Source organism: Thalia democratica, chromosome 3 (genome assembly GCF_965202585.1).
Source record: "Thalia democratica chromosome 3, ktThaDemo2.hap1.1, whole genome shotgun sequence".
In the NCBI taxonomy this organism is placed as follows: Eukaryota; Metazoa; Chordata; class Thaliacea; order Salpida; family Salpidae; genus Thalia; species Thalia democratica.
In genome coordinates this window covers 54461934-54488556 of record NC_139167.1, presented here as the reverse complement: position 1 = coordinate 54488556, position 26623 = coordinate 54461934, and the positions used below count along the sequence as shown (strand labels likewise).

At 26.9% G+C, this 26623-nt stretch overlaps 1 protein-coding gene across 3 annotated transcripts; it reads left to right on the top strand.

Moving 5' to 3' along the window:
- Positions 1-548: 548 nt before the first annotated feature.
- On the top strand, positions 549-25559 carry LOC145831313 (uncharacterized). 3 transcript variants are annotated; one of them, XM_082938516.1, is made up of 14 exons: positions 549-1156; positions 1487-1666; positions 1922-2161; positions 2571-2662; positions 6904-7016; positions 10630-10680; positions 12945-13003; positions 15657-15728; positions 19175-19330; positions 19552-19611; positions 19931-20107; positions 20435-20488; positions 21757-21922; positions 24588-25559. In XM_082938516.1, exons 1-14 carry the CDS (start codon positions 584-586, stop codon positions 24809-24811), a joined length of 2217 nt encoding a protein of 738 aa, XP_082794642.1. In that variant the 5' UTR covers positions 549-583; the 3' UTR covers positions 24812-25559. The 3 variants fall into 3 exon arrangements, with proteins under 3 accessions (XP_082794642.1, XP_082794641.1, XP_082794643.1); XM_082938515.1 differs by having other exon boundaries at positions 19175-19345; XM_082938517.1 differs by lacking the exon at positions 19552-19611.
- Positions 25560-26623: the final 1064 nt, after the last annotated feature.

Genomic DNA, 26623 nt, shown 5'->3' with positions numbered 1-26623 from the left:
CTTTTAGAATTTCAAGAACTAATTATCCGATTGAGTTAAATCCCTTTATGCATATACATATCATAAGATATGAATAAAGGTATATGTAATTGTACTTAAGTTACAAAAAAAAACTTTAATGTGGATTATTTGGCTTACAAATTTTTAATCATAAGTACTTTTGTATATATATATGTATATACAAAAGTACTTATGATTTAAAATGTGTTAGTTTTTTATCCACATTAAAGTTCTGTCTGTAATTTAAGTACAATTACATATATCTTTATGTGATTGCATTATACTGCTTTAAATAAATTATAAAATATAAATTCATAAATGTTTTTTAAAAAAATTGATTGATTTTTTTTTCTTTATAAAGAGTACTGTTTTTATTAAATAAAGTAAATAGAAGCCTATAACTTTTACAACAAAAAACAAAAAAAAATTTTACAATTATAAAGAGTTATATACTAATTTATATTAACTCTAAGAAATTGATAAGACCACCTTAATTACAGCGTTATACAATTTTTACAATATTTAACTTAGCCAACTTTTTCAGTTAATATTTTGTATTAATGTTTCAAAAATTCTGCTACAAATGGATAAAATTGTACCAAAAGACAATCCGGGCGGAGGGGATTTTTCCAACAACGAAACTCGCAGCTTGTGGGAATCCACCTCTTCGGTAGGAAACTCCAACAACTCCAACGGCAACGGCTTCCATAGCGACATGAAGGAGAGCCCGCTCTTTCCCCTTGCCCTACCCAAAGACAATTTCAGTTTCGGTAATTCCCCGCTCCAGCAATCATACTCGTCGCCGGCCACATCGTCGGGCCACTTCGGGTCTTCCCCGATGCACCACGGCAGCTACAAGAGTCCCGGTTCGAACAATTTCGCGGAATCCCCTTTCTCAATGCAGACGGAGAGTTTCGGTTCGCCGTTGGACAACAAAAACTCGCCGCAGAGCTTCAGTATGACGTCACAGCCACACGAAAGGTTGGCGTCCGACTTCGCTTCGATCGGCCTTCACACCCCTATGACGTCACAGCACACGAACGGGTGCTCGTCGTCCAGCAACCACCTTTTCACCGCCCCAATGTCTACAACGAGCCCAGAGTCGCTCCAGAGACCCAATGAGAAGCTGATTAGAAGCATGTCGACAGGAAGCAAGGTTTTCTTTGTTCTGTTACACATAATTAAAAAAATTACTTTAAAGCCGACAGAAGAGTTTATGAAAAAATATTGAATTAAATCATATTTACAAAATTTATAAGTTTTGTAGAAATTTAAAAACTTAACTTTATTCAGTTTTAGTATATATGTTGTGATGACTACTAAAGAGACTTGTAGTTGTATAAAGTAATTTGTTAAAAAAAAATTAAGAAACATTTTAATTAGTTTATCTATAAGAAATTAAAACTTGAAATTTAACATTTTAAAGTATACTGTATCCAAGTTTTCCTCAAGCTTGAAATTAGTTTAACAAAAAACATTTTTATAGCCTAAATCTTCTTCACGTAAAAATGCCTGGGGAAATTCCTCGTACGCTGAGCTTATTTGCAAAGCAATAGAAAGCTCTCCCGAAAAAAGACTCACCTTGGCTCAAATATACGACTACATGGTGAAGAACATAGACTTTTTCAGAGACAAGGGGGACAGTAACTCATCTGCTGGCTGGAAGGTTTTGATAGTGTTATCATTTATTTTATTTATATATGTGTATCTAAAGATAAATTGAATTTTGTCTGTCTTTAACACTTGCTAGTATATTTTTTTGTAAATCAACTTTTGAAATAAAAATTACATTGCTTATTAAAGAAAGTTTCACATAGATTTTTTATGATGTAGTACTTACGAAGTTCACCCAAAACTTTCATCCGCATGATTATTTTTTATTATTAGTACAAATGCAATTATTACGTCACAACTCACCCAGAACTCGATCCGCCACAACCTGTCGCTGCACTCGAAGTTCAAGAGGGTGCAGAACGAGGGCACGGGCAAGTCGTCGTGGTGGACGATCAACTACGAGGCGAAGAACAGCAGGCCGGCCAGACCGCGGCAGAAGCAGCTCAAGGGAGGAGGAGGAGGTGATGTTCAGAGGAGCAACACCATGGACTCATCGCTCCTGTGCGCCAAGAAGGGGAGCAAGAAGGAGGGAAGGATTCGAAAAAAAGTAATTTTTTCACATGTTAAGTTGAAACTAGTATGTTATTTTTTGGTATTTTTTTAAGGGGTTTTAAATAATTTAGCTTTGTATGTTGTTTGTTACTAAACAAAAAGTTAAATGTCATGGAAATATTCAGCAGCTGCATCTCATGCATTGTTCAAGGTTTATAAAGTTTTTTATTGTAAGTAAATAGTGTTAAAAGGTTGTATTTAACGATTCTAATGAAAATTATATCTCTAACTTTTGTTTACTTTCTAGTAATTTTATCACGAAGTGCAGTATAAGTGTGGATGTCGTCGACCTTTATATATACTTTTTAATAATGAACCCCTTTAATAATGCTTTCTCAAATTTTTTATTTTTTTTTTATCACATTTTTTTTCGTAGAAACATAACTGAACTTATCATTTTACAGTCGCAAGCTGAAAAGAACAAGAAAACGAAGCAGGAGCAAGCGAGATTGTTGCTCACAACAACGTCCTCTAACGACTTCAAATACAAATACAGGTGGGTCTTCATACCAAAAATTTGAGCTATTAATTATAAAAATTCTTTAACATACTTTAAAAATTTTCAATAGATTATTTTTGTTTTAATTTTGATAAATATTATATGCAAATTAATGTTGTTGAAATACTTTTAACCTTAGCTATTCTATAACTTACCTTAATGTTTTTATATCTAATTTACCGTTGTTTAAAAAAAATCTTGGGTTTAATGTTTCTAAACTAAATTATAGTACTTTTTATTATACTCTAACTATTTTTTATTTGAAAATAAAGCGCAGCTGTTTTACTTAAGAAATAACAATTGTTTTATAATAACTACGCTTAAGCAATTCTTCCAGTGTATTTTAATGAAGTTTTAAAATCATGTAAAAAAGTTTTTTGTTGATAGACTAAAATTTGATATTATCAAACATAGACAACAAACTTAAGTTGATAGTTCATTATCTAAACTCAAAACAAGAAAGTTAGAGATAAACACTATCTTTTCCTTGAATCTTTTGTCTTATATCTTTCTATATATGTGTTCCTAAAATAAACTTAATTCAAGTTTAGCTTGTTGATTATATCAAAATGAACATTGCAGAAGTATTTTTAATATTCTAAAATTATCTGTTGTTCTTTTTATCTATTGGAATTAATACAGGTTTAATCTTACACCAATGAAAGCTTATTTTTCCTCATTACGTTCAAAGAATTTATAGACTTTTTTCTTTTTAAATAACTCGGGAAATTTAAAAGATAGTATTATAACCGTAATTTTTAATTAGTTACTTAAAAAGTTTTGAGCTTTCTAAAAAATATTGTACTAAAATGGCTACTTAAAAAAAAAAACTTTCAACATGCCCTATTTTCCTAAGGTTAATTTTGTAAGTTAGGTTAAAATTGTGCATAAAAAAAATAGGTAAATCAAGGATCGGATAAGTGCGGCTCGCAGGTCAAATGAGGCCCTAAAATTCAAAATCTGCGGCCCGCAAGATATTTTTCAGCTCAGAATATGTTTAAAAAAAAGGTCTTTATAGTAAAAGCTTACAATTAAGCTCATAATTAAATAAATACTCTTTATTACTGCAGTATTATTGCTTAATTTATCTTTTTTTTAGTTTACAATAGTGTTTCTGTATTAACTAGCAATTTTTATTTTAAATAACTGCAGCCTGTGAGCAACTTTTTCTGATGAAATTGACCTGCAACTTATAAAAAAACTACCGACCTATGGTTTAAACGATAATGGTAATAAACAACAATGTTAAGAAAAATTTCTTACTTACGAACACTATTCAATGCATTTGAAATTTATCCAACCACAATGCATCAGCAGCAAAACGCTTGAGCACCAAAGTTTGCAGAAAGCTTTCAAACGCTAGTTTGCTCAAATGCAAGTTTAGCAGCGCATTTCAACCTTACGAAGACACACCCTCCAAAATACACATCTGATAAGCGAAACTGCTAATTTCCAAACATGAGTTTTAATCTCACGCAAAACCTTGTTTTTGCTGCACAGTGCACGCTGATTTTTCTTTGAAGTTTCTTTATTGAGGGTTTCAGCCAGGAAAACTTAAAAAGACCGTCTTTGTATTTTTGGTTAATTAGTTATTATAGGAACAGTAAAACTTAGTTTGCAGAGCCCAGAATCAGCGAACATGTAGATAAGGTGCGTGTTAGATGCAAAAAAAAAAAGAAGTGTTATTTTTTTTTGCAAAATAAGTACTCTGCTATGTAGAAATTTTACTAAACTTTCCTACAAGTACTCGAACAATATTTTAAAAGGGATTTAATCTTATTAATTTGACAAATCTGCCAGCTAATGCACCTTCACTAAGAACATTTCAAGTTCTGATCAATTTTATAAAGCTTAAAATTGCATTAAGGGTAAATTAAGAGTCTTTCTAAATTACTCATTAACAGTGAATCTGACCGCACATACTTTGTTATTTTTGAAAGTTTAAAAAGTATATATTAACAAAATGTTTGCAAAAATTAGTGAATAATTATCGATGACCGTTTCCTGAACGAACAACGATTAACAACGTAGTTCAAAGTTTTATCCGTTTATTTGTTTTTATTATAAAGTTTATTCTTTTATAATTTAATAGGTTATTTCTTCTTTCAATTTACCTATTAAAGCACTGATGTTTTAATGTATTTATATTTACTCTTCCATGTGTGATATATAATTTCTTTTTGGAAAGTTTTCTAATTTTCAAAGGAAAATATTTATACTTTTTGAGTTATCAAAGTATATAATAACATTTACTTTGGAATGAATTAAAAAATATGACATTTTCAGTTTGAACTTTAAGACAAACTTATTATACAGTTAGTTAAAAAATAACTTGGATTCATAGCAAACAAGTAAAAATTATATAAAATCTTTTTAAAAATAGCAAATATATTTTGAATTAGCTTTCTTTCTTCTTATGTATTTAAGCAGAAATTTAGAGCTTTTTTGAAGTTTATAGTACTTTAAACACTCTTATTTCAATATGTATAATTTATAGTTAACAAATAAGTATGCAAATGAGTAGCTTTTACATACTAAAAATAAAAACTAATATACATATGGCTAATTATACAATATGACTTCTTAAAAATTTAAACCTAAAGTTTTAACACACATGATTTTATTAATGATAGATAATTTGTTTGCTGAAAATAAGACATAGTTAAACTGTCATGTGTCATTAAAAAGCTTATTGTAAATTTTACCATTAGAAATATTTAATTCACAAAACATGTTTTAATATCTTTGTTCTGTACGGTAAGATGCATAGAAAAAGTTGCAGAGCTAAAGTTAAAACTAAGTTGAAAAATCGATAAATTTCATGCGAGAAAAATCCATATAATGAAGTTTTGAATTGCTGAGTTGCAATAAATAAAAGGCATAGAAACTTAGTTAATAAATTAAATTTTATTATATGTTTTAGATTTTTCCACAACTTTTATCTACTTAATAAGATAACTAAAACTAAAAATAAATGCATAAAAAGCTCATTAAACAAATAACTAAATTATTTTAGTTTTTAGGCTATAAATTTATTATTAATTTAAGATGCATAATCTACTGTATGTCTAAAACTGTTTTGTTTTCCGATGCGTTTTTATTAGTTCTTAACTACAGAACTATAAATTAAAGTGTATGATAAAGTGATTTAAAAAAAGTTTAAACATGCACTTTATAATTAATTTCTATCAAAATAAAGGAAACACGTTTTATTCTTACTCCAGCATTAAAGTCTTTATGAGAAGTTTAAAAAGTATTTAGTTACATATGTTAACTTTTACTTTATTAAGGAAGTAGGACAAAAGAGAAACTAAATAAAGACTTTACATTTCACATACCATATTTTATGTTTAAAACTTGAACATTAGTTATCTATCTTAACAAGAACAGCTAAAGTTTAAACTCTAAATTAAGTTCGTCAATTTGATTTAAAATATAAACTTAAGTGTAGTTTTACTAAATATGGATTATTAATTGCATATCTTATAACAAGCACATATTTTTTTAAATATATTCTACCGTTAACAAGCTTCCGTATAAAAATCTAAACTGGGTTAATGATTTTAGCAATGCAGGTAAAAAGTGCTTCTAATATCGAGTTCACATATTGACCTAAGCTAATGGCACAGCGTTGGAAAGTTTTCAATTAAGTTTTTCTGGCCAGCAACTCAACTGCCAAAAACTTTGGCCAAAAATTTTCAAAGCTGCTGCTTTCTGTGGCTTGAAAAAATCACAAAAAGGCCGAAGTATGAAATCTGCTTAGCACGAATTTCACGCTGGCGTGAGTTGTAAGAGGCTTCGGAGTGATTATTCGTAATCACCTCACGCTAATGCGCTTCTCTGTTTTGGCTAGCTACTGTGCAAGTTTTCGAACAATCCTGAGTTGTTGTATACATTGTTTAAGTTAAAACCCAATGGTAGTTTACAAGGTTCATACATGCTTCAAATAAAGTAAAAAAAAATTGAAACATTGTTTTAGAAGATAGTTAATATATATATTTTTTTGTAAATGTACGTTTAACTGGCTAAAAATAAACAATATTAGAAAGTAATAGTAAATTTTTTTAAGTTGCCGGAAAGTTATCTACGCAATTTTGATTACTTACTGCAACAGTCGATATCAAAATGTGCGTGATATAAACTACTTATAGTAAATATCATATGACGATTAACGTACTCGCTTGTTGAAAGCTACCGCAAAAACTCTTATAAAAGGCTAACTTTAATTTCTCCTATAGAGATCAGACGCCTTCGAATGTGTCGATAGTCACTGCAGTATCGCCGAACCATGCCTACTATTTGGGCCAAAAGGATAATATGGACACTTCAGATGACCAAAGCAACCTTTTAGGTTTGTTAAAAAGTTTTTTTTTTAATGCTGCATAGGTGTTTTAGTATTAGTTTTTAAATGTTAATAGCTCACTTAAAGATTTTTTTAAATTTTTTTAGTAGTTAGGTTTAATCTCATTCCTTTTTGAGATTTTTGCAAGTGCAGTAACATTCCTCTTAAGTACGCACTTTGGCTGAAGCTAAAAAGTTCTAACTCAACAGGCAATGCGTACCTAAGTACTAAAATACCAGCCTAAATACAAATGTGCATTTTAAGCATAAACTTTTTTGCCCAGAAGTGCGTACTCGCGTATAAGATTACCGTAATTACAAGTATGCTTTAGTTATTGAATGCAATTTATTTTTGTCCTATTCAAGAAGTCGAGAACAAGGTTCCTACTTAACTACATGTAAAAAGGATATTAGACTAAGGCAATTTAACTTTTAGTAAAAAAATGTTGGTTATATAATCCTTGTATTTTTAGAAACATTGTATTTATATTGTATTTTTTCGTTCAAAAACACCTATTTCGTTTTTAGAAGTTTTAAGCACCATAGTAATTTATCAAAAAAAAAAACTGTTACTATTTATATTTATATATTAAAAATATGTTGTTTTATACATAATTAGAGTTATGCATAGTAAACTAATAAAACATCGTAGTAGTTGTTAACTACCTTTAGTAAAAAAAATGATTTTATGCAAGTACACCTTGGATAAAGTACTAAAGATAAAACATCTGTATAGAATACTCTTGAAAAATAAAAAAGAAAATACTAAAGTACTTCTATTAAAGTTTTATTAAGTTGATGATAAGATATTATTATTTGTTTTACTACTCAAGCTTTTTAAGTTCGTCACGTAGCCCAGTCTGGGCCTATTATATAAAAAAAATATATTATTATTATTTCAAATACTAAGTTAATGAAACGTTATATAAGAATTATAATAATTTGGATAAATTCTGAAAAAAAATCTATCGTTTTAGTGCTTACGAGAATTCTTAAAATATCATTTGCGTTTTATGTTAAATTAAAATTGATAAATCGTTTTAATATGTCAAAATAACAGCAACAAATAAAAGTTTAATTCTTCTTTCTTCTTTTTTATTTTGTTTGTTTTTATAAAAATATTAAAAAGTAAAAAAAAAAATACTGCTGATGGAAAAAGCCAGACTTTTTAAGAATTAACATCCAAATTTACTCAAAAAGATCCGCACAGGAAATAAAAAAAAATAATCAAAACTCACTCAATATAGTTCTGAAGCATATTAAATTGAATTTATTTAACTTGTAACGAATGTCCTTACTTCCTTCTCGTTTTTACTTTACCTTGAGAGCTGCTGTTGGTGCCACCGCGAAATCACAGCTATCACGTATGAGCTGACTGGCTATATTGTTTGTCTTTTCAGTATATACCAAATATATTGTATTTTTAATTGAACGCCAAATAGTAGAGTGCTCACTTATTTTTATTTTACAACTCGGCTGTGCTGAGAATTTTATTCTGAGCGTGAATTGCGTATTTGTAAGATTAAAACTGTTTTGATTGTCAGCTAGTTCGAAGAAATTTTGTCGTTATAATCATTATAACTCCGTTATGTAGTCTTTTTGTTTGTTTGTTGCAAATAATTTGCTTTTGATAAAAATGAAAAAAAAAATTCTAACAAAACTATTTTTGCACTTTATTTCCGTGTTCAAATCTTTTAATCGTTTGTAATTTAAATTTTCAAATTTAAAGTTTCTTACGTAGAGTAACAAAATTTTATGGTAGGTATTATTGAAAATGGAAAATTATAAGTATTTAATATAAAACATTTGCAAAAGAATACATATCTAGCAAAGACAAAAGAACACAATAGGTTTTAATAATTGAAATATTGCTTAATATTGGCTCGCTTTCAGCAGTAAGAATTTTTGCAGTAACAACCTATTAAAAAAGCAATTTATTAAGATCAATTACCACTTAATACTTGTTTTCAATATAGGTTAGAATAAAGCAAATTAAAGTTTGGCAGCCCTATTCAAACTAATACGTGTTGAAAACCGCGTACCCAAAATTGTTTGAATGAAATTTTTAGGTTGTTTCGCACGCGTTGGCAACTTATGTAGTAAAAAGGACTAAGTAACTGTAAAAGTTAACTTGAAAGTTATAACTTTGAGCTTTCACAATTTTTTCAATAATTTTTTTTTTCATAAAGTTATTTCAATTTAACTATGTAACAAATTTTCAAGATAAAATAATAAATTAACTTATTCTACAATTAAATAGCTTGTTTATTAAAACTCTCTAACTAGAAAATTCGAGAATATAACTTAAGGCTATTTTTTGAAATATATCGAGCACAAGTTAATTAACTAAATAAAACAAAGTGTCAAAAAATATTTAACTACATTCTCTTGTTAACTTAGATTACTGGTATAATAGTAGTAAATTAACTATATTCATGCAGTATAAAGTGGTAAACGGTTATTGTCTCCAATTGCTATTTAAAATGTTACTATAAATTGTAAGTAACAATAAGCTTTTCAGTAGAAACAGAACTTTGACTGGCATTAAGTTGTTCCCCAATGAAAGTATTTAAGTGATAAAAAATTTCTTAGTTTTATTAAATTTAAAAGCAAAGTATTTTTGTGTTAATAATAGTTTAATACTTGGTATAAATTATCCGAAGTATTTTAACTTATTCAAAAACTACCTAACTGATATGACAGGAATCAAAGTATACATCACTAGTGTGAAACATTCAAAAACACCTAATTGCTAAAACCATTTTCTCTAACATTTATTTATTAATAAAAATTGTATGTGAATAAATCGATGTTTTTAGAAAACTAATATAAATTTATGGTAAATTTCCTAAAATTACTTTTCGATTGAGACTACCTTTAGGAAAAAATGTAATTTAAAGTTAATACTATAACAACATTTAACTTAGATTAGCTGTATATTTTATAAACTTAAATGTGTAAAAGGCACTGTTTTGATAAACCTGATTAAATTTTTAATTTGTTTTGTATATTTTTTAACGAAACAAACTATTTTTTTAGTCAAAATTGGAAATATGACAAAGTTATACTGAAGTTGTTGAGAAATAATATAGTAATATAATACAACGTTCAAGATAAGTATTTTTACTAATTAAAAAACTCTAAAATTAAGTTGTAAAAAGTTATCAAATAGAACAAAGCTTATGACAAAGTGCAGTTTTACACAAATAAGTTTTAAATCAAATTTTTAAAAAAAAGTTTAAGCTTGTAAAAAGGTTACTTACTGTAGTGAGAAGTAGTACTGTGCTATCAGATACAATCAATAAGTTTAAAAAGTTAGCAAATATGTTTTGCATATTAAATGTTTAAAAAAAAAGTTTAAAGTAAATAATAAAATAATCATACAAAATTCTTATTTAGGTTAGATAGATATGTTCTCTAATAGTAACAGTTTATATACTACAAAAAAAAAAGTTGTAAAAAAAAATCTTAAGATATAAGAAATATTGTCTACTTCTTTATTTAAAAATAATGTAAAGTTTTCTCACGCTTAGTTTTAGTGCGTAGGTAGTCTTTATGAAACTATAAATAGTATTCTTATTTTTTTTAATTTTAAATACTTTAAGTTTTTATATTTTTTTCAGTGATGAACAATCAAGTTTTGATCGGAAAGAAAATTTCATCTGACATCGAAGGTAACATGCTAATATTTTGTATTTCAATTTTGTTTCTTAGTTTTTTTAATACCTGATTTAGACTTGTGTTATGTGTATATGCATTAGTTATGTCTTTACCTACTGTATATGCGAATACATTGCCTTAAGTCAAACTATGAGAAGCCACATATGTAGAGGAAGCTTTGATATTTACCAAAGTTAGTTTTGTTTTTATAAAACCTTCGATGTACATCATACTATCTAACTTATATTTTATTACAGAAGTTTTAAATCATTTAACTATGGTACTTTTCAGTTTTTCTTAAGATACAAAAACGACCTGTTTGAAATCGAAATCGACTGTAAGTGGTGTTCTCACAGGACTTTTGTGCAAAGCAACACACAATAAAAAACACATATTTAATATGGCAAGATTAATAACTAAGATTAAAAATACAAATCGTAAAAACAAATTTGAAAGAATAGTAAAAGAAAACAACTAAAATTAGGATAAACAAGAATTTAAAATTTTAGAAAATTTAGAAATTAAATTAAATTTTAGAAAATATACAAGAATAAAAAATAGTGAAACAATTTAAACATCGACATAATTATGAATATGTTTTTATATTAAAATCCTTCTCAAAATTTTTATTAAAGGTTACTTTGCTTGTTCATGTTTTTAAACTTTTAATACTTTATTGTTTAGTTTTTTCGTGTAACAATAACGTCAATACAAAGTTTAATAAAAAATAGATTTTCAGAAATAGATAAGTTAATAAAATATAAAATTTTGTTAGTACAATTTCGTAATGTCTTCGAAAGAGTTCTAATGCTGAATTTACTAAAATATCAAAAATGTAGGAAATGTATATATAAAATAGAAACTAGATGAGACATTTTGTTGAAGTACTTTAAATATTTTTTGTTAAGTTTAATCGAACTATATAAAAAAACAATAGTTCAACTTTTTTTTGAACAAACAGGTTTAAATATTTTAAATTTTAGATAATTCTTTTTGCCAAAAACCTTCTGTTTTTACTTTCACTTTTAAGTTGCATCTTAAGTTAAAAAAAGATGTAGTTTGTTTTAAAATAAAAAACTTTTTTTATAAGTCCTGCTAGTCAAACTTAACCGAGAAAAATTCTTTAAAATTGTTTTAATAACATGTAGAAATTAAAGTTTTGGTATTACTTACTCCCTTAAAATTTTATAAACTAAAGAATATCAACTAAAGTTTTACTTAAATGCATAAAAAGTTAAAAATTTTAAAAACAAGTCTATTAAGACAAAAAGTTTAGTTTTGCTTGTCACCAACTTTATTTTCAATTATCTACTTTTATAAGTTTTTTAATAACATATTTAAAACTTTCGTATAAATAACTTTGCACATTTGTTTCCATTATTATTACAATACTTTAAAAAAAATTCTGTTGCAACAGTTAATAGGTTGTTAATCATTTTTAAACAGTTTTATTATTTTTAACATTTTAACACTAGTCATTTTAAGTTACCTAAGTCAGTGCTTCATAAAGTGTGTACCAATAGTTAGGTAGTGCCTAAAAATTTAAACTTATTGCGAATAAAAATATGAGTGAAATAAACACTTTTTGAATAGGTACAGTTTTTTATCTATCTTATTATTCTAAGTTATCTTCTGCTAATTCTTAAATGTTTGTTTTAATTTTATACCTTCAGTTTACACAAAGTTTTGATCACACCACTTTGATCATCAGACCACAAGCTTTCGATGGACTGAGACCCGGGTTTTGTTCTCGTCAATCAGTTGCAACCTAAAAACCTGCAGCCTTAAATCTACAAAAGGTTTATCATGTTTTACCATGTTTTAGTATTTTTGGTAAAACATGATAAACCGTTTGTAGATTGAAGGCTGCAGGTTTTTAGGTTGCAACTGATTGACGAGAACAAAACCCGGGTCTCAGTCCATCGAAAGCGTGTGGTCTGATGATCGAAGTGGTGTGATCAAAACTTTTATGTTAACTTGAGCTTATCTCTCGGCATAAAAAAGTCCAGGCTTAGGCTCTGTTAGACTTTCGCCGATGTTTTCTTTTATACTATATGAAAATTCAATAACTATTAGCTTTACAAAAAAAAAGTTTACTTAAGATACTAATGTTTTCAGAATCCACTATGCATAAATTTTAAAAAATGAGAAGAATCCAGGTCCTCAAACCGCTATAAACTAAATTTTGCTCCTTCAAAAGATAAACTTAAATTAGTTTGGTACATATATTAAAAAAATATTTGGTTCTTTTAAAAAATAAAATTAAAATCAATTGCAGATGGATTCACAGCAAGAAGGAATACCTTATCATATGAAAGTTCTATACCTCCAATATATGTAAGTCTAAACTATCAAGTTTATACCTCAAGTAACTGTAAGTCAAACTGTAGTGTTTTTTATCTTAATAAGTTTTTATAAAATTTACAACTGTTTTGACTAGTTTTTCAGTCTAGAATTGGAATAGCTCAATTTTTACAAAAGCTTAGTTTTTCATTAAAGTTTTAACATGTAATTGACTATCAATTAATTTTAAAGTGAGAAAAATTTTTGCATAAAATAAGTTTTCTGTATAATTTAGGAAGTAAAACTTGTAACATTTAGTTATTATTTTTAAATTTTCTAAAGAAACGATGCGTAAACTGACAGCCATAAGTACAGACTTCGAGTAAAACAAAAACTGAATAATTCAAAAACCAAGTATTTTGTGGTATAAACTGCAACCCTTTTGCTCGCTCTAACACTTTAAGTCAACACAAGCGTTCTTTGGCAAACAATTTTCCCCAAACTTTTCTATCGACGTGTAGTGTATTACATTCATTGTTTGCTTTGTTCGGCTCGGAGCTTTTACACAATAGCGTCGACGGCGCAATACATAAGCGTTTTTACTGTTTGGTGTTTCACAATGCTTACTAGAGTACTTAATAATTAACTAGTTTTACTAGTTAGAGTAATTGTATACTGGTTTCAGTTAAAAACAAATTTGCACACAGTTATAGCTAAATTAATTACAACAGTCTTATTTCATACGAGACTATTTTTAAAACTTATATTTAAAATTTAATTCTTATCCCTTATTGTCTTTTTGTATTATAAAAAATTATTGATCTATGCCTGCTTTAAGTAAAAACATTTACTCTAAACCTTTTAAATCAATAATAATACTTCTAACTCTTTTAAATCAGAGTGTAAAAAATTAATTACTAATGTTTGTTAAAGTGTATTGTGTTAGTTTTGCATGGCTTACTTCAATACAAAGTGTGAAACAAGAGCCAACCAATTCTTTTTGTAACGTTCATTTTCAATAGTGCTTGTAATTGAGCTTTACAGCCCTCCATCGATGCGTTGTAACAGTTCAATATTATTCGTGTTACATAATTCTCAGTCTGTATGCTAAATAAATATATGCAGTGAGTTTCGTTTGTAAATAAACTCGTTTGAACTTTTATTGTTTCTTGCTCTCTAAACACATTTAAAAACTTTTTTTGCCCGTCTAAAATTGAAGCTCAAACTAAAATATTTTATTTTTAAAACATTTAAAAGTGTAACTTTCAAGATAAACTGCTTAGTCGAAAATTCATTGGAGTTCTAAAATTTAATAATGTTAAAGTTATATATAGATAAAACTTCAGTAAACTAAATGTAATTTTAAGAATATTAAAATGTTAATGCTTACAAAACTTTTTTTTTGAATTTCGTGTTATTGTTTTAGTTAAAGCTGCTGTGTTATCAATAAGTTAATAAGTAATTTAATAAGTAAGTTACTGTACAACTTTACGTTGTAGCTATATTGGCAATAGAAACTTCTTATTAACAAAGTTGTTTTTTTTTATTCTCATAAGACTGCAATGTTTTTTTTTAAAGCAAAACTTTTTTTAAATAACACTTAGTACTTTTTACTATTTACCTCAAACAAATAACTTATTTCTTATTTATTTTGAAATTAATCGTCTGTAATTTATAACTTTAGATGTTATTTTCAAATTTTATTAAAAGTAAGAGCTCGAATCTACTTTTAATCTCATTTTACGCTAATGTAGTTTGTTTTTGATAAATTTTGTTGATTTTTGTTAAAAAATGAACTATATAAAATCGCCTAAGTTTTAGTAAACTATTTAATATGTTATAGCAATTACCTTAAATAAATCTAGCTAAAACTATCAAATTATTTGAAGATTAGTTTTTAGGTAAATTTAATTTTTTCATTGAAAATTCTATTAACGGTTTACTAAGCCGGACTACTACTATCAGCATTCCGCACGACTATTGTGACGTAATAATGACCGCTTTAAGCGAATACTAGCCGGACGATGAGAGGTCAGCCGGGTTTGTGACGTCACATTTGCAGAGAAAAGTGACCAGTCTCACGTTTTATAAATAATTTATCCAACTTTTCAAGTAGCAAAAAATGTTTTTTTTTGTGAATGTTTGAACTTGTTCTTTTATTTTCAGAATGTAAACTGTAATAAATGTTTTTCAAAGTTTTCAAACTGTAATGTCTATGTTTTTGGCGACATATTGTCGTATTTTAACGTTCAAAGGTTACTTTAAAACTAAAGTATTGCAACAACTAAAAAAGTAAAGCTTTTGTAAAAAATAGACAAGGTATGATAATTACATATTTATAAGTTATTATGGCTTTTCAATTGTTTTTAAAAATATTTAATATTATAATATTAACTAGATTATTACTAAAAAGTAATTCGATAGCAATAGATTAAGAAAGACATTAACATTTTTCTTTTAAGTTTAAACATTATGATATTTTTTTAAACAGTTAAGTTTACATATTCTTTAATTAGTTTTGATTCTGTAACTAGCTTTTTGGGTTTTTTAATACAAAATTAACTAAAACTTATATGACAACACGCCTATAATTACCACAGTCTGAGAGACGAAAATAATTTTAATTCAAACGTACAGCTGTTTGAGGCAAACTTGGCTTCCTTACAGCTTTGCTTCATGTCTTTTTAACGCAAAATCTGTTTGACAGGATTCTTTCACAGAAGAACGGAGCAGAAACAACCCGGTCTCATCTTCAACCAATCTTGTTACTCTTTTGCAGGTTCGCTGTTTGTTTTAATAAATATTTTTATAAAATACCACATAGCTTTTGAGAGTCAAAAAAATAAAAAAAATAGTATCACTGTGTTTCGAATTGTTTACTTGTATGATTTTAGTTGATTCTTTATCAGTTTTGAAGCTTATATTGATGTCTTTCTTATTAAAATACGTTTTGAAAACTTATTTTGATAAATTTGATATTTTTGTAATCAATTTAAAAGTCTAAAATTTCATTTAGTCAAATTTTTAAAAGTTTTTATAGACAGAAATGTAAAATAATCAAAAAGTAGTTTTTCTATCTGAGATTAACTAAATATAGCTTGATTTGTTAATTGAAAACCTTTCAGCACTTAAAATAAACTTTAAAAAATTACTACATATGCTACATACAAATTACTATTAAGTTGTTGCTAAATACAAAATAATATATTTATATACATTTTTAAAACTTATTTTATTCTAAAGAAGTATAAACTAAACTGTAAAAGGTATCGTAAAATGACTTAAAAAGCTCTGTCATTTACTTAAAACAGTTTTGCTTAAATTAACTTTTATATGTCATTTTAATCTAAGTATAGATGATTAAAACCGGGACCAGTAATGTCGAACATAGAGGTACAGTAATTAGGAAAGAATAAAACAGAAAGTTATTCTTTTATGCTTACTAGAGAATATATCAGTAATATTTTAATCGTCGTATGGTAGCTCCATAATGACTGATTTCCATTATACTACCATTGTCTAATATTTTTTACAATATAGAACTTTACAAAATAAACTAAGATACATTTTGCAATATTTTTATACATTGTTTTATACAAAAATAGTTATGTTACTATTCTTTAGTCAACAGAGTTAATAAAATAACTTAAACTTTAAAGAATAAAAAAACTAATATAATCCTTTACAAACCAAAATTTATAAGTTGCTTGTTCTATAACAAAAAAGTATTGGTGTGCAACCACTTCAATTCTTATCCTAAAACTGATTCAGTTTTTACACTTTAAGAAATATTTAATTGAAACGACAAAATGTTAAATTCAACATGACTTTAAGTTTTATTTGTATGTGCTTCAATGTATACTGATTTTGAATTCAAAAACTGATTTTATAAACTAGTATTTTGAGTAGGGTTTAAATAAATTATATTGTTAAATTTTATTAAATAAGTTTAGTTTCATTATAATAAGTACTTTACTATTTAGAGTATTTAAGCAAACAACTTAATAAATAAGAAATTAAAATAGGTATTGAATTTTAAGCTTACAAGCATTTATCATTAAATTAAAACATAAAATATAGAAAACAATATAACTAGTCTAAATTAATTATAGTTGCTTTTATTGGTCTTATTTATAAACTTAATAGCCTTATATGATAAAAAAGCTTTACAAAATATGTTGAAACTTCAAAAAGTTCATAAATTTTAGTCATACGTTTTTGGTTTAATTTTATTAGCAATTTCAGGCTATAGTTAAAATAGTTAGTTAAAAGCTAATAAGCTTGTAGTTTAACTACATTTTTTTGTTGGAATACAAGCGGTTATCTCAAACAACATTTTAACTGCTTTTATGACTGACTACAACTAAGACTTTTTTGCTACAATTTAATTATTTGTTGGCTACATATTTATCCTCAATTTAAATAATCTAATAATCTTAAATATATAAATACTCTAATTACACGTAACAGTTATAAAGTTTTTTAAATTTTTTTATTAAACAAATTTCAAAATCGTGTTATATACATATCGATTTTCATAGAATACCTTAAAACTTTTTTTCAGACTTTTACCGCTTAAATTTTAAGTTTTTAAATTATTAACTAACAAACCACTTAGTTAAACAGCACCATAAAGTTTAACACATTTAACTTCACAACTTTTACTTGAAATTTCCTTTGAACATTTAAACTGAGTTCACAGCAAAAGTACATTCTGTACACTAAAAGACCAAACACACCGCAAGTCAGGTGACCACCAGTCACCGACCCCTTCGAAAGCCGCAATACGTTTCACAGGTACCGATCATACTACACTTTGTGTTGCGTAACACGTAAAGCTCGAAAAGGGAATTTTGCTGAACGAATAAGAAATTGCTCAAAGAGAGAAAATTAACTTGGTTAATACACACCGCCCGGTAGTACGTCAAAAGTGCCAGCTAATAGGTGAAAGAAACAAGGCGCTCCGCCATACTACAAACGGCTCATCTTTCGCTCTTCTATGGAAGCTCTTTCCTCATTGCAATCTCCGCGTTCTTAAAAAAAAAAGTGTCGATCTTTCGTCGATTTTTATTGGTGCCACACTCAGCCTCCTACAGTTTAATTTCTCACTTCGGAAAAAGGCTCTTTAAGAAACGGCACCGATGAAAATTAGCCGCCTTCGATTTCAATTGTAAGCTGATAAATTAGTCATGAAGTTTTGAAAGTTTTATTCTAGCAATTGTACGCTTTGTTGCTATTAACACGGTAGTCTTTTAGTTCTTTGGAAGTGTTCAGTATTCTGCGAAAAAACCCATTTTGTTACGACTTATAGATGATAGAAAAAGTTTAAGATCATTATCGACAGAAAATAATTTCTACGTTAGTTTATGTGAAAAAATAAGCAACCGTATCAAAAGTGTCGACTAAATAGTTTGATTTTTTTAAGTTTTTTTGCTGTAAACATATTTTATGTTTATTTTAAATTGCTTAATAAACAATTATACTAATTGTCTTGATTTGTAATTTTCCAAACACTTTTAAGCAAAGTAATGACTGCCATACGCTTTAAAACAAAGGAGTTATTTCACAACTAACTTTTCTCGTCTCAATTAACTAAATGCGATAAAAAATAAGTCATCAAACACAAATTTTGCAATTTTTATAAAGAGAAAAAGAAATTTTGGAATTTTGAAATTTTCTTTTGAATTACGCAAGAGTGTTTTGTTTACATAGCTACACATTTTTCTCAGTTTGCTTATAAATCAAAATTGAATTTAATTTTTTCTAAACTAAACAGAGTTTAGATAAAATTTTAGATAAATTATGACCATATCAATTTTGTTATTCGCTTTAACGGTATTGTGAAAAATTAGTAAATTTTATACAGTAGAATATTAGACTACCTCTGTACAAGCTTGCCAACGTTTTAAAGTTTTTCAAAGTATATGTATTACTTGTAACAATAGTGAATGCTAAAGTTAGTTGAAACTATGTTGCTCAATATTTGGGCTACTTTTAAACTGTTACAGCCACTTTACAACTAATGTTAGCTAATGTCAACATTTGAGATACATTACCTAAAAACAATAAAAATTATTAAATATACGATTTTAACAACTCTTCTAAATAATGAAAAAAGTTTATATTAAGTTTTTTTTTTTTTTGTTTAACAAAAATAACTATTTTCTAAGGTTTTACATTACAAGTATTTCAAAAAACATTATAAAAAACATAACTACATTACAGACGCCTCTTTCTCCGACGAGACCGAATATAAATGAAAACTTTTTGAACCGACAAAGCTTCAGAGAAGACTTGATCAGCCAACCAAGCTATAGATCGAGAGCCAACACTCTTCCTCAAAGACTTGATCCTCCGACTAAACACTACTTTAATGTACAGGTTGGGGTAGCGCAGGTTTGAAAACTATTTTTTTTTTAACTGACCAATATGTCGCATATAGACAGTGTTCAATTAGCTTCGGTTTTATATCTTTCCTAAGATATGTAGGCTTTGTATAAGTTTAACATATTTTTTAGTAATTATGATACTGTATATTTTATTCTTCAAAAACTCTATGCTCTAAAGGCTAAACTGAATTGTTTCAAACATTAACTCAACAGAAACCCGCTCAAGACTTTTCTCAAGTAAACTCGCCTCACGTGGAGTATACGCAGCAGAATGTTTGATTTTATAATGATATGTGTAGAAATTAACAGTTTAAGATGTTGTATTAGAGAGCTTGTGTTTTTTATCACGAAATAACTTTGGCTAATGTTTTTATATTGATACTGACCGCTACTTCTACTTCGACAAAATTATATAAAAACTATGCTTTTCAATAGCGTTAAATGTAATCTTATCAACTAATTATCTAATGCAGTTGTAAGACTTTAACATTTAAAACTTAACTTGATTAACTTTTAAGTAAAACCAGCATTAAGATAACCATTTTACTGATCAATAATTTACAAAAATAAAAAAAGTTACTTGATATTTTAGACACAACCACAAAGTCCGAGTCTTATTCACAGTCTGCTAAAGAAGCAACACTCAACTCAAAATCAGTACAATGGTGACCCAACCTATTATAACAACAATTGCCCTAGCAACGCAAACGGTGGAATACACAGGTCATACTCCCTGAGTCTCCAAAAAAGCAACATTGAGTACAAACAAGTTTGTCTTTATATTTTCTACGATGATTGAAGCATAAGCTGATGAATCTTTTGAAATATATTAACTATCAATTTAGTCAGAGATCTAATGTTTAGTATTGTGTAAACATAGCACCATAAACACTAAAAACTAATAGAAATTGAATGATTTTCTTTTAAGTAGAATACTTGTTATAACATACAAAACTTAAAATATTTCAAAAGTAACTATATGTTACAACTAGTATGTGGTTTTAGGCTTGTTCCATTCTTACTAGCTTTATTCTTTACAATTTTTTTTAGTAAAATTTACAGTGGAAAAATTACTTATCTAATCTTTAATTTTCAGCAACTTAGTAATCAAAGAGTAGGATACTTAGGAAGTTTACCTTCTATACAACAGGTTTGTTTAATTTTTATATTTTAACTATTAGGATGTATAAGTGGTTTTAAAAAACAATATTTTTAATATTTAAGTTCAATATAGTTTTGTTAGCTAAAACATTTTATAAAAGGTTTTTTATAGTTGTTGAAATAGTCTCTTTTTACATCTTATTTTTTCCTTTTTGTAATAAAGTTCAATGAAATAAGTTTGTTTTAGTTGTAAACTTTTGTTAAACGCAAAGAAAGTAAGAAGTAAAATAACTGAACACAATGCTTTTTTACAACTGTTTTCTTTAATTAACTAATATATAAAACAAACGTTGAGGAAATTAATTACCCTTCCTTGTTGTTCAAATGAAAAAAATACTGTTACAAAAAACAGCAATACTAAGTGTAATAATGTTTAAGTTATATAACGAAGAGACATGACTTACACAAAAATTGTAAAATTCAAAAAAAGTTATATTGTGACGTTCCGATGTCACTGGTGAAGATTTGCCCTGAAGGTTTATGACGTCACTTAGGAGTTTGCGCGCGTTTCATGCTTTCCATAAGTTTAAGTTTTTATTGAAAGTATTTATAAAAACTGAACTTAAGTAAAAGGAATTGCAATAAAATGAAATAGATTATAACAAACACAAATAATGTGCTTACTAGTTTTAAAAAGACAACTAATCGTTAGCTCATATAGTATGCTGGAACCAAAGTTATTTTTTATATATTTATTCTTTCAAAAATTTATTTTGCAAACTAAGTTTCGGTCAAAGACCTCGTCAGTGCTTAAATAAATCTTATTCAAATAGAAATATTAATTTTGAAAGAATAAATATATTACTTCTCCTCCAGCAGTTGAGATCTCTCTATTTGTTTTCTTAAAACCAAAACATATAATGTTATTTTTTATATATCTAATATACAAAATTTAAATTTTTAACTTCAATATGAAATATTATTGTCATTTTACTGAATAAATGTAAAAAGTAAGTTTATCAAAAAGCATCAGAAATACTAGATTCCTTCAAATAATATTTATAAGCTGTTTAAGTATTTTTTAATGAATTTAGTTGCCAAGTGATAATTAAAGCTTTATAGCATACGAATACAAGTTTAAAGTGAAATAACAATTGTTTTTATAAATAAAAACACTTATATATTTTATAAAAATTAAAAAACAGTTTTAATATCAGCCAAGGAACTTCTAATCATAAAAAAGTTAAAAAAAAAAACTATTAGCCTATAACATAGTTCAAAAAAATAACTTAAACCACTCTTTTTTTTCTACCACAGAACAAAGAGCTAGACCTGTCTGCGCCGCACGAGAGGTTCGTGGAAGACTTCGACGACATTCAGATCGGGCCGACCGACGTCAGCAGCGGAGACATCGACAGCTTGGACGTCAACTCGCTGTTCGACTTCAGCAAGAATGAGGAACACAGCGACGTGTACCTGAACGGTTTGTTGCAGCTTGTACAACGTTCAGTGTTTAGTAAGCAGAAGGAAACTTTCGAGTATTTGAATTGATTAAATGTAAAGCTTTTTTGAAGCAGTTAAATAGAAAAGTGAAATATCACTAACAAAACGTAGAAATCTATAAAAAAATGTAAAAATATTTTTTTTATCAAATGAGAAATAGTTTTATCAAGATTTGAGTTGTTTTGTATTTTTTTGCTAATACTCCCGTACAAAAAAAGTAAATGATTATTTGACAAAATTTATATTTTTTAAATTTTTACAATGCTTAGAGAAATTTACTTTTACTTTACTTTTGCCAATTTCATTAGAATAATTTTCTAATAAAATAAACTCTTAAATACAAAATCTTTATGACAACATACTCAATGTTACAAGTAGAAAGTTTTAACAAGTAAAAAAACGTCAAACCTTGCAATCTAAAAATTCTGTGGGTACTGTCATTTACAGCAAATATAAATCTACTATAAAATAAGTGTTCTAGTTTTGATTTCTTTATGCAGGATAACTTAAATTTAGAGACAATCAAAAGAAAACAATTAACTTTACAAAACCAAAAAGTGTCCAAACATAAAAACTAATATTTTAAACAAACTTGAACAAAATTTAAGGTTTGTTTAAACTAATACTTATTAATTATTAGCACGTAATATGCTATTATTTTCTAATAAATAAATAAATTTAAAACTATTAATGAATAATGAAGTAACTTGTAAATAAAAAACAGTTTTGCGATTTGTATTGGTATCAGTATTAGTATAAAGTATTAGCAAGTATAGTGATAGTATTTTTTTCTCTAACAAAATTTTCATTTTAGAAAATATTAGAAACTATATTTTGCATGATAGTAACAATTTCGAAAAAACTGTCAGTTAAATTAAATTAAAATATAAATAAACAAAAATATTTTTTTAGAGTGGTTTTAGTCGTATATTTTTTTTTCTATTTATAAGTAAGATGGCTTTAAGTAGTATTAGAATGGATTTTTTTATAACTATAATTAGTTTCTTAAGTGTCATTTTTCAAGTTTGCTTTGATTTTGTAAATTTAGTTTGATTGGGTTTCAACACATGTTCGTATTTTTTTCAAAAGCTGTACGCTAAACTTTACTTTTTTCTATATAACTGTATATGCAAATTTGATTTCTAAAGAACTTTAAATTGCTTTTTCAATTGAAATAATTAATTTTTGTGGTTGTTTCTTAATTCAGCTGTTTCCTTTTGGCGTCGGCCATTGGTGTTTATAAAATAAAAATACAGGCTATCATAAAACTTAAAAAAAAAAAACGTTTGTTTCTGATTTTAAAATATTATTAACCCATTATTTTATTCAAACTGCTATTTTTCTTTCAATTACTGAACATTTTTAGAAGTTTGTTTGCATTGACATATTTACGGTAGTTTATGGTACTAGCTGACTTGTATTGTTTTTATATTTTGTTAGTAGTTTATTGGTTTACACGAAATACCTTATAAGCTTTTTTGTTTGTTTTTATTTCTGTCTCGGGTGCATTTTAGCATTTCTACAAACAACGGTTTTGTTTTGACTTAATTTACTCCTTTCTAAATTGATTTTGCAAGCTCTTTTTTTGTAAATTCTTATTTCATTAAGTAAACGTTGAGCACATCTAAATTATATAATCCAAAGTTATTTATCTAATTTATAATATTTTTGGTTCTGTTTGTCTCCGCGTTGTTGTTTACTTATAACACACTATTCATTTTCATACCAATAATTTAAGTTTTAAGAATTTAAAATACTGAAATAGTCTTCTTTTTTCTGTATTTACTATTTTTGAAGTAGGTATGTAGTCCTAGAGTACCAGTGAGACATACTCGCTTGTTTTAACCATTTTTATAGTGTTTTTTAGTTGCTAGTAATTTCATACATTTTAAATAACTTTTTTTTCCAAAGGTTTGGAACTCGTATAATTGTTGTTGCAGAATTTAAGTTATTATTCAAATAGTTTTAACACTGTTTATTTTGTAATATCAAAAATAATATGATTAAAGAATAGAAATTTTTGTTTCAAACAATAGTTATATTTACATACCTGATTTACTTCAAGCTTTTCTGTTTAATTTTCTACGAAACTTTTTTAGAAATAAGATAAATTTTACAAACTTATGTTCCTTTTTCGTTCTCATTGAAACTTATTTCTTAAATTAACCAAAGAAACTTGTAGTTGTCAACTTACAAAAAGTATACATACGAACAGTTTACGACTTGTTGATGAATTTCAATGACCACTAAATTTAGATTTCAGTCTATCAAAGAGCTTGTGGTCCAATGATCCAGGCTTTGAAGACTTTCGCCGAATTTGTTATTTTATCTTTTAGTTATTATTTACAAAATGAGTCTCAACTTATTTTTTATTAGAAAAGTTTTTAGTTTCATATAGAAGTTTATGTACGGGCTTCCATTTTTACTTTATTTTTATTTATTCTGATTGTGGTTTTATTTGATTGTCCAGTAAATAAAAATCCCCAACAGCCATAATATTTTTTAATCAACGGTAGTATATGAATCTATTTTACTTGTAATAAAACTGCACTATACAAAATATTTTTTTTACCTTTTTATTTCTTACTATACAATTAATAACAACCCTGTGTTTTGAGTTGCAGCTTCATTTTATCATTTTTCAGGTTTCCAACAACCAAGCAGTCCTATGACGTCACAGCCGCCTCCCAGTTACTACGACAACCACTACGACCCGACGCAGCAGTACTTCAACACCACCGCAGCTTCGCAACAGCGACAGAACAGGGAATTTCTTAAATCGACAACTTCGAACCAGAGCTTCATCAACGGCAAACTGAACATGATGACGCAGCAGAAGCAGAATGCGGTCACCAGTTACGACATGTGATTCCACCTAGTGGGCGGTTTCCAGTTGACAGTTCAGGGAGAAAGTCTTAAAGGATCAATTAAGAAAACTGTGGTTGTATAACACCCTTAAAAGAAAAAATGAGGGTTTGCCTTAAAAAAAGGTTTTTTAACTTTGACTAGTTAATGCGGTATCAATGAATTTGAAAATGATTAGAAGAACAGCTTACTCCTAACGTTTATCCCAAAAGCTTTTGACATATAAAAGCAAAATGTTTATAATACTATTTTCATTGTTAAAATAATTTCAATTAAAAACTACAATACTGACTTTTTTGTTTAAATTAAAAAATAAATCAAAACAAAAGTAATTTTTAGGAATTTTATGGGTTTCTACAAAAAACAAAATTAAAGTATCAAACAAGTTTAATTAATAAACAAGTTTGTGTCAAAAACAAAACATTTTATAATATTTTTAGAGCTTTTTGATAGGAATAAGTAGCTGCTGTTACTAGCTCAAGTTTTGCTGTATTATTTATCCGTACCATTTGCTTTTTTGTTAAAATAAGTTTTCAATTAATTTAGCTAAAAAATTGATCACAACATAATAAAATTATTATCTACGTTTAAGTACATCAGTCAAAATAAATTTTAAGTAGGTATCTTTAAACAAAATGTTGTAGAGAGCTTAATGCTTTTGCTGTTATTACTTTTTTCGAAATTAGTTTTTCTATAGCTGCTTTAATTTATGTTTAAAAAAAACTTTTAAAAGAGAATTTTGTTCATTTCTTAGAGACATATTAATTTTTTCCAAGACTTTTTTTTGTTAAAACAGGAAAAGTTAATTAGTATATATATATATATATATATATATATATATATATATACATATAGTACATAATTAATAACAACTAAAACTTTAAGCAATTTTTAAAAATTTTCTTTTAAGATAGAAATAATTAATAAAAATACCATTCGATTGCATAATGATTAGCTTCTAAGAAGTAAAAGTTGCTTTAAGGACCTCTTCTTTAAGGACTTTCTGAAATGACTTATTTTAGAAAAAAGTTTTGTAAAATATTTTTTTTAAACTTTGTTTCTAAGTGTAAAATACGTTTCTTCATTATATTTAAATGAATCAAACATTTCAATTTTAAGTTCAAAGGTTTAAAGTTTTGGGGTGCTTTAGATGTGTTAATTTGAACTTTGGTGCATTTGAAATAAGCATATAGTTGTAAAAAAAAAGTGTTTTTAGGTTTTTTAAAAGAATTCGCCATTACCCTACTTTAGTATTTTTTCTGTTTTATGTAATTTGTAATAAAAATTTTTTAAGCAAAATTTCCTTTGACAATTGTTTTCCCTTCTAAAGCTCTTTAGAAATCTTATGTACCTCATGTGATTTTTATCGCTTTAAAAGTGTGCTTACGTGGCATAACTTGTTTACTATATAAGAATAAATTGAATTTGATCGTTTGTGGGGTTTTAATTAAAAAATTTCAATAACTTTTAATTTTCTATTTTAAAGATGTGTAACTTAAACTATTATGCAAAATTTATCTACTGAACATGCTTAGTCAAAATGTAATGTTTTTTTTTCTTTAAATTTTTTTTCAATAATTTCTAGATCAATCCAAAAGTTATTTAACCAAATGTTTTTTTCGAAAAAACCTGCTTTATTAACTTTGTTTTTCTTTATATTGACTAAATTGTTGTGTTACAGTAAGTTTAACGCAGAATACATTCAAGTTTTTGAAATTTTGTTATAATTAGTTTAATTATACTATAAAAATGTTGTACAGCTTTTAAACGAAGTATTTATGTTGTAAAAGGAAGCTTCGTTTTAGATACAACTTAA